General features: G+C 41.5%; 1 protein-coding gene and 1 long non-coding RNA gene across 2 annotated transcripts; both read right to left on the bottom strand.

Moving 5' to 3' along the window:
- Positions 1-4,444: 4,444 nt before the first annotated feature.
- On the bottom strand, positions 4,445-11,273 carry LOC103436968 (expansin-like B1). Its single transcript, XM_008375430.4, has 4 exons — positions 11,031-11,273; positions 5,628-5,734; positions 5,146-5,460; positions 4,445-4,829 (listed from the first exon to the last, which is right to left on the bottom strand). Exons 1-4 carry the CDS (start codon positions 11,164-11,166, stop codon positions 4,623-4,625), a joined length of 765 nt encoding a protein of 254 aa, XP_008373652.1. The 5' UTR covers positions 11,167-11,273; the 3' UTR covers positions 4,445-4,622.
- Positions 6,343-6,829, bottom strand: LOC139196991 (uncharacterized). Its single transcript, XR_011581932.1, has 3 exons — positions 6,705-6,829; positions 6,524-6,621; positions 6,343-6,440 (listed from the first exon to the last, which is right to left on the bottom strand). It is a non-coding gene; the product is annotated as an uncharacterized lncRNA (long non-coding RNA).
- Positions 11,274-12,350: the final 1,077 nt, after the last annotated feature.

The raw sequence follows: 12,350 nt of genomic DNA, 5'->3' as shown, positions 1-12,350 counted from the left end.
AAATAAGGGCTCGCTCCTCAATACATGAACAATGGGTGCTCTCTAGTGAAAGTGAGAGAGTCCCTTTTATAAAATAAGGGCTCGCTCCTCAGTACATGAACAATGGGTGCTCCTCAATACATAAGTGATGGGCTAAGTCCCCTAAGTATTTTTTATGAGGCCCAGTTGAGGCCTAATATATGGTACATAATGTAGTCCCCCAAGTCTTCGGTCAATAGAGTCTGTTGGCTGGAGACTTCAAATTGAATCCATGTATGGGCCGAAATGACGGTTGTTCGGAGACAATATTTGTATATCTTGCACTGAAGCTTTGTAGGTGAAGTTTTGCAAGTGAAGCTTTGAAGCTAGAGCTCTGTAAATGAAGCTTTGGAAGCTAGAGCTTTATGTAAATGAAGCTTTTGAAGCTGTAGCTCTGTAAATGAAGCTTTTGAAGCTATAGCTCTGTAAATGAAGCTTTGAAGCTAGAGCTTTTGTAAATGATGCTTTTGAAGCTAGAGCTCTGTAAATGAAGTTTTTGGAACTGATTGACATGAGTGATGCTCATGAATGTTTATGTTGATTGACATGAGTGATGCTCATGGATGGTGTTATGAGTGATGCTCATGAATGTTAACATGAGTGATGCTCATGAATGTTGACATGAATGATGGTCATGAATGTTTATGTATGATTGTCATGAGTGATGCTCATGAATGTTTATGTATAAATGACATGAGTAATGCTCATGTATAATTTGGAGTATTGGGCGTACTTTTGATCACCTGGTTGGTGGCATGAATGGCTAGTTGCCAAATTAAAGTACGGGTTGTACATCTCATCACCTGGTTGGTGGCAATAGTGGCGGGTTGCCGAATAATTGTGGAGTACTGGGCGTACTTTTGGTCACCTAATTGGTGGTAATAGTGGCGGGTTGCCGAATAATTATGGAGTACTGGGCGTACTTTTGATGACCTGGTTGATGCTATTTTAGGCTTATGGGCATTTTCTCTCCACAACATGTCAACCCATTATTTTGGGCTTTTTTTTTACCCTCTGATGGGGTTTTATACATATTACCCTTTGATAGGGTTTATACATATTACCATCTGATGGGGTTTATGCAGATGTCTTTGAAAGATAATAAAAATAAATTACATCATTCTGGTGGGATGTTTATTACTTGTTTTTGCTTTCTGCTTTTCTTTCTACGTTTTTCTTTGGATATGTCGCTTGATGACATAATTAAAAGCAATAGGGGTAATCGTGACAGAAATAGAAAACATCGTGGTAGGAGATTTCGTGGCCTCGGTGGAGCACATGGTTCCTTTAATGCTGAATGGATGGCCTGGTTGCTTTCGGCCTGGTTGCTTTTCTTTTGCTTTTGTCACTTTTTCTTTATTTTTCTTCTTTAGGCAGATGGTAGACAGTATAATTCCTTCCTCTTTATTTTTTTCTTTTGGCAGCCGTCTGTTCAGTTGTAGATTGTTGCGACTCTGACAAGGTTATTTCCCTTAATCTCGATGACCCAAGAGCCGGTGCGCTGGGTCTGACGGGTCGGCTCGACCCGGTAATTGGCAAGCTTTCTGCACTCGCCGAGCTATCAATCGTTCCAAGCTTTATGCAAGACATGCTGAACAGGTGTCCACAAGGAAGACAACTGATATGATGATCACCGTCATTGGTCCAAGGCTCCAAGCAGATGGAGCAAAATAGCCCGTCCATTTCGTTCCGATTCCCTGGGCTGCTGCTGCCTTGTGAGCACTCTGCACTGCCAACTCCATCACCCGACACCGTTTCGCTTATTCTATCACCCGACACCGCTGCTGCCTTGGGAGCACTCTGCACTGCCAACTTCATCCTCATTCCTCGCCGCCGCCATTTCAGGAGCACTTCTGGCTGCACCGGTTTGATCTGCAAGGTAAACAACAGAATCAACATCCATTGTGCCTTCTTCCTCGTCTTCTTCTTCAAATTCGTCTTCTTCTTCTTCAGATTCGTCTTCATCAGATTCCTTGCTGAGTCCTCCGTCAACAAGATCAATGAAGGATAAGATAGGGTTTGCCATGAGTGTGCAATTGCATATAGTGTGGTGTACCCGTGAGAGTGATTGAGTGAGTGAGAATTAGGGGAAAATTGCCTGGCTAGGGTTTTTGAGGTCAGAGAAGGAGAGAGAAAGGGAAAAGAAGGAATACAAGATTTGTTTTATCGCCTCTTGTGATCTGCTGCATCTGCTGCTTCTGATGGGAGAGGACCTTGTTTATGGCACAGGGTCTTAGCATAGTCTGAGGACGAATGCCCTGTTGAGTAAATGAGCTTGCCTTTGTAGAAAATGTCGACGACCGAGATTAACTCTGTTGCCCTTGTCGGCGGCCGGTATGGTTGAAACAGCAGATAAGCTCATTGTGAAATAAAACAACAATGAGTTGAGGTTTTCTTGAGTTGTGTTGAGTGGTGTTTGGAGATTTGAAACGGGTTTTGCAGATTTTGCAGATTCTTCGGTGGACAGTGGTGAAATTTGATGAAAAAATGAAAGAGAACCGACATAGTTTTTTGTGTCGCTTACCACAGACGGCGCCAAATGTTGATGCACAAAACCGGAGGTCTTTGTACAACGTAAATCCAATCGTGAATCTGCACGTAATGTAAATAACACAAGATGTATCGTGGTTCACCCCAATGTTTGAGCTACGTCCACACTGATTATTGTATTTCTCTGAGAGGTGAGGGGATTGTGGGGGGGGGGGGGATAGCAGAGGGAGCTTCTTTATCAGAGTGAGAGCTTTGAGATGGAGCTTAAGGCCTAAGGATTGGCCTCCCCCATTGTGAGGGTGAGGAGACCCTTTTATAGAATAAGGGCTCCTCCCCTAATTACATATTTGCCCCTTCCTTTATTACATAATTACATTTAAGTCCCTCGAGTATTTATACGAGGTCTAAATACGAGGCCCTAAATATGGTATAAACAGTGTCTATCTGTCTCTGTCGAAAAACAATAAAAGAAAGTAAGTCTCCAATTATAATCATCTCCTATTCCTCCAAACTCCAAATCAATATGATTAGACGAATACGACCTTAACAAAAGGTTAGCCTCCGCTCTCCACATAGCACATAAACCCCCGGACCTTCCCGAACTTGGAACTGTAAACACAAAATCAAATTTCAACTGTGATTTTAACCTTTCCATATGCTCATTCGAGCTTTTTGTTTCACACAAAAAAATCACCATGGGATCTTTAAAGAGAACAAGTCTCTTAAGCGCCTGAATTGCCCCGAGGTTCCCAAGCCCTAGCAATTCCAGCTAATACAACTCATTGGACTTGGCGGGGTTAATCTCTGTCAGCCTCTATCACTATAGAACTCATTGAAATAGAAGCAGCATGCTTCTTTGTGACCGGGAGCAGCCCCTTCTCTTCCTTCTCACGCTGTCCTATTTTTCCCAACTCCGGGAGCAGCCCCTTCTCTTCCTTCTCACTCTATCACTATAATTTTGATGTACATGTATTTCTCTTTTTTTTTTGGGTGACAATACATTCCAAATATACTGAAAAATAATACAATATTGAGAAGGCCAAAGTATAGCTCAGACTAATTGAATTAAAAAAAATTTAGCCTTCCAATATTCAAGGCTAAAATGACACGAGCTATATTTAGCTCCAATGGCGAAGATGACTCAAGTATTGTCAAAAGAAACGAAGTCAGTTTACCTACAGCAGTTCCGAATCTTTTTTTTTTTTTTTGTGGACAAGCAACAATAGATTGATATTTTATTAATCATCTCAAACAATAGATAGGTGTCAATTGGGTATAAAACTCCAATAGTAAACCCCTAAGCAGCTAGCACATGTATGTAAACTTCACAAGCCACCCAGACAAAACTGTCATAAGATGATAGTTATAATAGACTTGTATTGGCAACTGTAAAAAGGTCACCGTTGAATAGTAAGGCCACATAAAGTCATTGCGGAAACGAGACCACATAAAGTCATCGTAGGTAGATGAGACCACATAACACATCGCTAAATGTGAAAACCATATCCAGGCATCGTTGTAGCGAGGCCACAACACTCGCTAGGTGAGACGACATAACTAACTACGCAAAACTAAATTAAACTAAGCTAAATCAAACTAAACCAGACTACTCCAAACAACTACTCTGAGAGCGGAACTACATGTCGACTAATTCGTGGAGGAATACGAAACTCAGACAAAAGCCACCTGCAATGGCACAAAAATGGGTCTGCACCCTCAACAATTCAAAACAAACGGCAATTCCGAATCAATTTCTACGTTCAAAGGAGTATGTCTGTTAAACCAGAAATGCATGGAAGGAAAGATTAAAAAAATTCAAATTCGGAAAGCAGAAACAGACGTACTCTTTTTTTGGTAATGAGAATGCATTTCATTTAACAACCCAATAAAGTATAAATACAAGAACAAACTTTGTTTATAAAGTAGCTTAATCATATATTCAAGGACCGAAAATGTGGAACTTTATTCATTCATATTATATCCTCACCAACTGAAGGTACATAATTCCCACTAATTCTTGGCAAACCAAAGCTAAGTGCACTGCTGCCTAACCAGCATCATACAATAATTAATACTTCTAATTATTTTAAACTTGTAATTAATTTAATGCCCTCCTAATCGAGCTGAATGTCTGACGGATATGCAGCCCCAGCCTCCCAATCAGCAGGGATGACTTTGGTTGCCTGCATCCAGTCCACCTCTGCAGTTGCCCTGCCACTCACTATTTGGAACCTCAAGGAAAAGGCACCAGTTGGTGGGTTTTGAAGGTCCCACACTGCTCCATATACTCTCCTCATTGGCCTCCATTGCTGGTTATCCTCCTGCCCCAACAAAGGAAAGACTTGTTCGTCATCACGTGTGTAATGTTACACAAATCACATTCACGGAATAATTGTACTTCTAAACAGTTTGACAAAAGAACATCACTGTTCATTTTTGAATCACGTTGTATATCATATATTCCTCATTCGTACTAATAATAGAGACGCGAACGATCAGTCACTTGAATTAGCGAGTCTCACCTGTTTTAGAGATGGGATTTACAATATGACGTGTAAATACATTTGAAATAGTGTATGCATATGTGCTACCATGGTAATTTGCATTTCAAATATTGAGTTGGACTTGAATTTTTACCTGCAAAACCTCAACTGCTGTGATTTCATTTATCCCAGATACATACTGAATGACTAAGGCAAAGTAAAATGGATATTTACTGCCTTCATGGACTTTGAACACAAGTCCTTTACCAGAGAACCTGCAAGCGACCCTTCTGTATTCGATTTCAACGACACCGGAAGCAAATAAAACTTCAGATGAAGCTGGACTGTTTGCCAACTTTGCATAAGATCTTGGGCTGAAGATGAAGTCAGTTCTGTCGCCTTCGCCGTGGTCTGTCACCACCGTAGTTACCCCATCACTGCTGCAATGCTGAGGAATCTTGCACCTCACCTGATGAAACCAAACTCAAAATTAACTACTATACTTAACTAAGCAAGTTAATTATACTTTAATGAAGGCAGCAGGCGTGATTAATTGTTTATTCTTAGTGCTAATCAGCATGATTATTACTTGTTCACATACTAAATTATTGAAATTTTTTGAGGAAGTCGATGTACCTGGTAGCATGCACCACAGCCAGTTCCATTCCTGTACAGCCTAGAAACTGCGGATACTTGACCGTCGTTGACCTTTGTTCCATATTCTCCAAACCCACAAGCTCCAGCTGCAACAGTATACCGTCGTGAATATAGACCATAATGCAAAAATACTATAGTGCATGCATGCAAATGTTCTGTTGTCAAACTGTCAAACAACTTAACTAACGTGGATATGTTGATGGACAGTGAATCTAAACCATTAATCATGTTGAAGTTATTTTGAATGTGAGTGTGAGTACGCTCACATTCTAGCAACGTCAACATGCTTCTGTTAATACAAGTCTGGTAAGAGAACATTACCCTACTGTATATGTTCAATATATTTCTTTTTCATGATAAGCTGACATGTTATTTTATCACACCATCTGTTTGTACCATACTTGACCAATCCCGAAACTACCGAGCACCGGCCAACGCTATACTGTCAAGGACCCAGAAGAGTTCCCCTCCGACCAGGAGGCCAATCACTACTCGACACGTGTCAAGATTAGAAGCCAATCAGAGCGCAGCACGTGTCGACATCAAGAACCAATCACAACATGACACATGTCAATGTGACAAAGCTACAAGTTTTTCTATAAATAGGGGTCATTCCCCCACAATATTGCCTAATGCCATTTTGTGTTAAATCATTCACAAGAACTCACTAAATTGAGAGCTTGATCCTTCATACCTGAATTTCTTGAGTTATACAGCTCCGAGGGATCTCAAATTTGGATATGTTGTAGTTCACAAGCTGAGGAACAACTTCAATGAAGAAAGCATACCGATCTGAACAAGAGAAAATGGAGTTTCGAAGCTCACAACAAATCTGACGGGTTGACAGAAAAATAATAACCAGTCATTCATCATACCTGAGTTTCTTGAGTTATACAGCTCCGAGGGATCTCAAATTTGGATATGTTGTAGTTCACAAGCTGAGGAACAACTTCAATGAAGAAAGCATACCGATCTGAACAAGAGAAAATGGAGTTTCGAAGCTCACAACAAATCTGACGGGTTGACAGACAAATGATAAACAGTCACTCATCATACCTGGATTTCTGGAGTTGTACTGCTCCGATGGCTCTCCAATTTGGATATGTTGTAGTTAAGGAATTAACGAACAACTTTCATGAAGACAACTTTGTGATTCGACCTACAGATGATGGTGTTATGTTGAAAAACAATTCCGGTTGTTAGGGGAAATGAAAAACAATTCCACCAAAGAAACATCATTATGATGTTTCATCATTATGGTGTTTTCATCATTATGATGCTTTCATCATTGTGATGCTTCCATCATTGTGATGCTTCCATTATGATGTTAATGCACCAACGGTTACACCTTCTGCAATTCCACTTATTCGGGCCTAGCAACCTTCATCAACAAAATCTATGAAGAAAAAGTCCGGGGCTACCACTTAGAAAACAAAAGAATGAAGTTTTGGTACTTACGACATGGACTATTAGCAAGACACCTCATTCGTCAACTCCCTCGACTAGAGACTTGGGGGACTCCCACCATATGCTACTACGCCTTGGTACTCAAAAGTTCGTGACTACTCAGTGACTTGGATTTTTCAAGTCTCCAACCGAGAAGTTTTCCTCACTCGGGAAATTAAGGGAACACTACCTCAAACTACATGCTTCACTCACAAAGCTTCAACAATACAGGTTTCAACAAAAGCAAAAATTCAAAGAACTTTATGAAGAAGGCTTTGGTGTATTTAACACAATATGTTGAAATGAAGCAAAGCTTATTTATTAATATTTTCGATAAGCCACAAATATGTACATATACATGAGTCAAAATAAACAAACAAAAGGGAGCCTTCACAAAGGTTGCTTAGGGGAAGTCTCAGCAGTCGGTAGAGCCCCAGAAAGAGAAAGCACCGGAGGGTGGTTATCCGGAGCCTCAGTACTTGACAAAACCCCAGAAGGATGAGGCATTGGAGGTTCATCATTTGAAGCTTCATTACCAGGTACAGCCCCAGAGGACGAAGGCAATAAATGCCTTTGGAACAAACCCACAAACCGCTGATGATCAAGTAAAACCTTACCATCAGATTCCTTCATCTGGTCAAGCTTCCTCTTCATGTTTGTAGCATAGTCATGGGCGAGCCGGTGCAACTGCTTATTCTCATGCTTGAGCCCTCTAATCTCCTGTTTGAGACTCATCACTTCAGCAGCCAATGATTCAACTTGGCGGGTTCTAGCAAATAGGCGTTGGGCCATATTAGACACAGAACCTGCACACTGAACACTAAGAGCCAGAGAGTCCTTAACAGCCAACTCATCAGACCGTTTGGAAAGTAGTCTATTATCTTTGGGAGTGAGAAGGTTCCTGGCCACCACTGCAGCGGTCATATCATTCTTCATCACAGAATCCCCAACGGTAAGAGGACCAGTAGGGGATATGAAGGATGGGCGCCATATGTTGTCTGGAGAAGGCGTGGCTGTCTCTTCTCCAAGGTTCAAGTCAAAACGACGGTCGGAGGGTCCAGACATTTTCAAATGTGTTGAAGAAGGAAGAGGTCAGACAAATCAAGATCTTAGAAGTGCAAGAAATGAGCTTCTACTGGTAGAGATTCAAGTGTGCTGTGGAACTTAATGCCAGCCTCTATAAAAATCTGCACTCGACGGAGCTTCAGAAATCGAAGAGGCGTTTGCTTTCTCAAAAGCTGGGCTGCTCAGAGACCACGAGGGCCGATCTCAGAAATCGAAGAGGCGTTTGCTTTCTCAAAAGCTGGGCTGCTCAGAGACCACGAGGGCCGATCTCAGAAATCGAAGAGGCGTTTGCTTTCTCAAAAGCTGGGCTGCTCAGAGACCACGAGGGCCGATCTCAGAAATCGAAGAAGCACCTGCTTTTTCAGCCTCGTCAGCACCTGTCACATGCACACTCAGCTTTGCGGAAATTACGGGCAATCTGTCGAAGATTTCTGGTGAAGTAGAAAGCACGTGAATCTTACTGTTCAATCACCGCTCTCCATATGCACCATCAACTCCTCGGGTACCACATATAACTTTGTCAAAGATCTCTGACAAAGTTTAGGCACGAGAATTTCGAAGTTCCAGCTACCCTACTATTACCCATAAGGGTAAAGGAACAGCACCACTGCTTGACAACTGGAAAGTCCCTATGTGTGTCGACCTCCGGGTTTTGCGGCAAGACAGGTTGGCAAGAACGTCCAACCTTTACTCACATTCGAGAAAAGACTCCCAACATAATTACTTTCTAAAAAACCGGAGTAGCACCGCTTTCCGAATCTCGAGAGTCAGATCCTCGACGGGATTACTTGTTCGAAAACCGAAGAGGCACAACTCTCAGAACTTCGAGAGCCAGATTTCCTTAGATAAAGCTTGTCTGTAATCTTCACACGTAACATCAGCTTTCCAGATACCACATACCACTTTTTCAAAGTGCTCTGACAAAATTAAAACACGTGAAGCTGGCAGCTCCCACTACATTGATGTGACCAAGAAGGGTAAAGGAATAGCATTACTACTTGTTATTGGGAAATCCCTATATACATTGACCTCCCTCCTCAACGGACAGGCAAACCTGCAAAAATGCTCAACCCTTTCTCGCATTCGAAAAGGCACCCTCAACATAACCTCTCGAAATACTCAGCTTTATTTCCCCCCGATAATACCTCAGCAAATAAGCCACACCAAGAACAAGAGTATCTCATATCATCAGGGTCGAAAGCAAGAGTATCCCATATCATGCTTTCTCCCTGTCTTTGTCTTTGTCCTTGTCCACACCTGCAGGACAAGGAGAAAGAAAGCAGTCAGTCGGAACCTGAAATCAAACCTCCAATTTGGAACTGACTGCCTGGAGCCTTTGCCTGGTTGCTTACTTAGCATTGCTCTCGAGTACTCATCCTCAACTGCTGTCAAGGTCACGAATTCCACCGGCAAATACCTCATGACAGTTGATCAGATATTGGCTCTTTACACTGAAGCTGCCAAGCGTGGATGAGTCACTATGAAGGAATGTTCTGAAGGACCATTTAAATGCAAAGGTTGCACACCACTTCTGCCATGCAAAAGATTGAAGCAGAAGGTTCAACGGTGAGCTGAAACAGATCACTACAGCACGACACCTTTCCATACCACATTCATTATTCCGTCAACAGCAAAAGTATCCCATATCATCAAGGTCGAACGTACTCTAGATTTGATGGACTTGTTTTGACCCTCAAATTTTTGAGTCGGCCTTATACTCTGAAGGGCACCAGAAAACCCTCCAGCACAGTTCAAGAATAAGCCTGTGGAAAGTTACTTCTTCAAAAGCAAAAGTATCTCATATCATCTCTTATCCATTTGCTTCTCCTTATCCTGGCAGTTGAATGAGAGACAAGGAGAATGAGAACAATCAACCGGAAGCCGACGTCAAACCTCTGATCCTGGGTTGCTTACTTGGAAGTTTGACTGCTTACCTTGTCTGTCACCTCTTTCGGCAGATCTCCTAGCTCGGCGACTTGGGGGACTCCTACTATAGGGTTTGTATCACACTTGACTAAGCCCGAAACTACAACTAAGCTTCAAGTGAAATTGATACATTACCTTGTGCGTCAACATCAGCTAAGTACACCATTCCCGGATGGAGGAAAGGTACTTCCAGAGAAGGGCAGATGAAGATCAGACCACACTTCGGTACTTAGAAGTTTCGTGATTACTCAAGGGATTGGATCTTGCAAGTCCCCAACCGAGGAGTTTCCCTCACTCGGGAACTTAGGGGAGCACTGTTTGTACCATACTTGACCAATCCCGAAACTACCGAGCACCGGCCAACGCTATACTGTCAAGGACCCAGAAGAGTTCCCCTCCGACCAGGAGGCCAATCACTACTCGACACGTGTCAAGATTAGAAGCCAATCAGAGCGCAGCACGTGTCGACATCAAGAACCAATCACAACATGACACATGTCAATGTGACAAAGCTACAAGTTTTTCTATAAATAGGGGTCATTCCCCCACAATATTGCCTAATGCCATTTTGTGTTAAATCATTCACAAGAACTCACTAAATTGAGAGCTTGATCCTTTGTACTTGTGTAAGCCCTTCACTACTAATAAGAACTCCTCTACTCCGTGGACGTAGCCAATCTGGGTGAACCACGTACATCCTGTGTTTGCTTCTCTGTCTCTATTCATTTACGTACTTATCCTCACTAGTGATCGAAGCAACCAAGTGAAGGTCACAAAACCTGACACTTTCTGTTGTACCAAAGTCTTCGCTGATTTTGTGCATCAACACCATCAATCAAAATCATATGCTCAAACATGATTCTATTCGATTAATGCTCTAGCAACATAACTACGATACATACACACATATAGATATAATATATATAGTGAGAAGGCTATACATACTTGGGTTCCCGTAGCAATCTGGGCTACCATAATATGTTGCTCTAGAGGATACATATGTGTATTGAGAGGTACATAGAGCAGGCAAGAGTACCGTGATACAAAGAAACCAAGTTATGTGCTTAAGGAAAAACTCCATGTTTCTGTATGAAACAGTTTTTCCTAAACAATGCAAGTAAGTTAATTACGAAAAGTAAGACGATAATCAGATAGATTCAGCAAATGAGTTTAGGAGGGTTGTGAGAGCAAAGGTATCGTAGTACCAATATTTATAGTCGAGGCAGGGGGAGGGTGCATGCTGAGGTGGTACATACCTTTTTCTTCCACTTTGGAACTACAGCGTGAAAAAGAAATAGGAGAGCTCTGGAGTTTTGGATTAGATTGATAACGTGTACTTGAACGTGGGAGTTGGGACCTTCGATATTGATCTTTTTTGGAAGCCGGGACCGACACCAGTCTCGTTCTACAGGAGATATTTTCTCTTACAATTAAGACATAATTTCAATTGGGACACATGCTTAATAAATGGTGTTGCATGTTCTAAAGTGAACCACTAGTCTAATAGACGTTTGCCACGTAGTAAATTAGTGACAAGAGTATCTCTTGTCCCACAGTCTCACTCTGAAAAAGAGACCTGTCTCTGATATATTGGACAGCTGCCTAATGTAATAAGCCTCGTCTTATCATTATTAAGTTCATCAAACATGAAATACGACCAATTTAAATAGTGTTGTCCTGTCTAGTCAGCCTTGGTCTTAGCACAAAGGATGTATAAAAACATACTACTATGTGTTAGTGGAAGGGAATATTATAGATTCACAAATAGCCTAGCTGAACTTTTTCTCTCGTTCCTTGTATCTGCAAGTTTAATTAAGGTTTTCTTAAACTATCATTACATTTGGGACCATTCTCCTTAGCTGTGTAGGTTGGCCGAAAGCCAATAATTTTGCACCTTGTGTGCGAATTATTAGAAATTTAATAGTGTAATTGATCATCTCTATATGGTTGTAATTAATCGCTTAATGAGAGAGATAATTTACAATCATTGACAATGAAGTATTCCTAGAGAAAAAAAAAACCAAAGCTTCCAAAGAGGGGAAGGATTGTTTCTAAATTTTGTAGCAGCAAATAACAAGTCCGTTGTGATGACATAGTCTGAACTATGCTTAATTTTCAATACACAATCACCTCTAGTTTGCTCATCCCTCGTTCCAACCCTTCTCCGTTCTCTAAGTTTTTTGTTTCCTCTACCTTTATTTCTATCGCCGATTTGGAGAACTTCAATGTGATATTTGCCCATTTATTTTTTTGGAGAAGAATTCT

The sequence above is a fragment of the Malus domestica genome, chromosome 06 (assembly GCF_042453785.1).
Source record: "Malus domestica chromosome 06, GDT2T_hap1".
In the NCBI taxonomy this organism is placed as follows: Eukaryota; Viridiplantae; Streptophyta; class Magnoliopsida; order Rosales; family Rosaceae; genus Malus; species Malus domestica.
Note: the sequence above shows the minus strand (reverse complement) of the source record. Positions and strands in the feature narration are given on the sequence as shown.

Excerpts from the sequence above, each read along its gene's own strand:
- LOC103436968 (XM_008375430.4), bottom strand. The coding sequence starts at position 11,166 with ATGGAGTTTTTCCTTAAGCACATAACTTGGTTTCTTTGTATCACGGTA. Across the intron at positions 5,735-11,030 it reads AGATTGCTACGGGAACCCAA|CTGGAGCTTGTGGGTTTGGA; the intron begins GTATGTATAGCC and ends ATACTGTTGCAG. Across the intron at positions 4,830-5,145 it reads CAGCAGTTGAGGTTTTGCAG|GAGGATAACCAGCAATGGAG; the intron begins GTAAAAATTCAA and ends TTGTTGGGGCAG.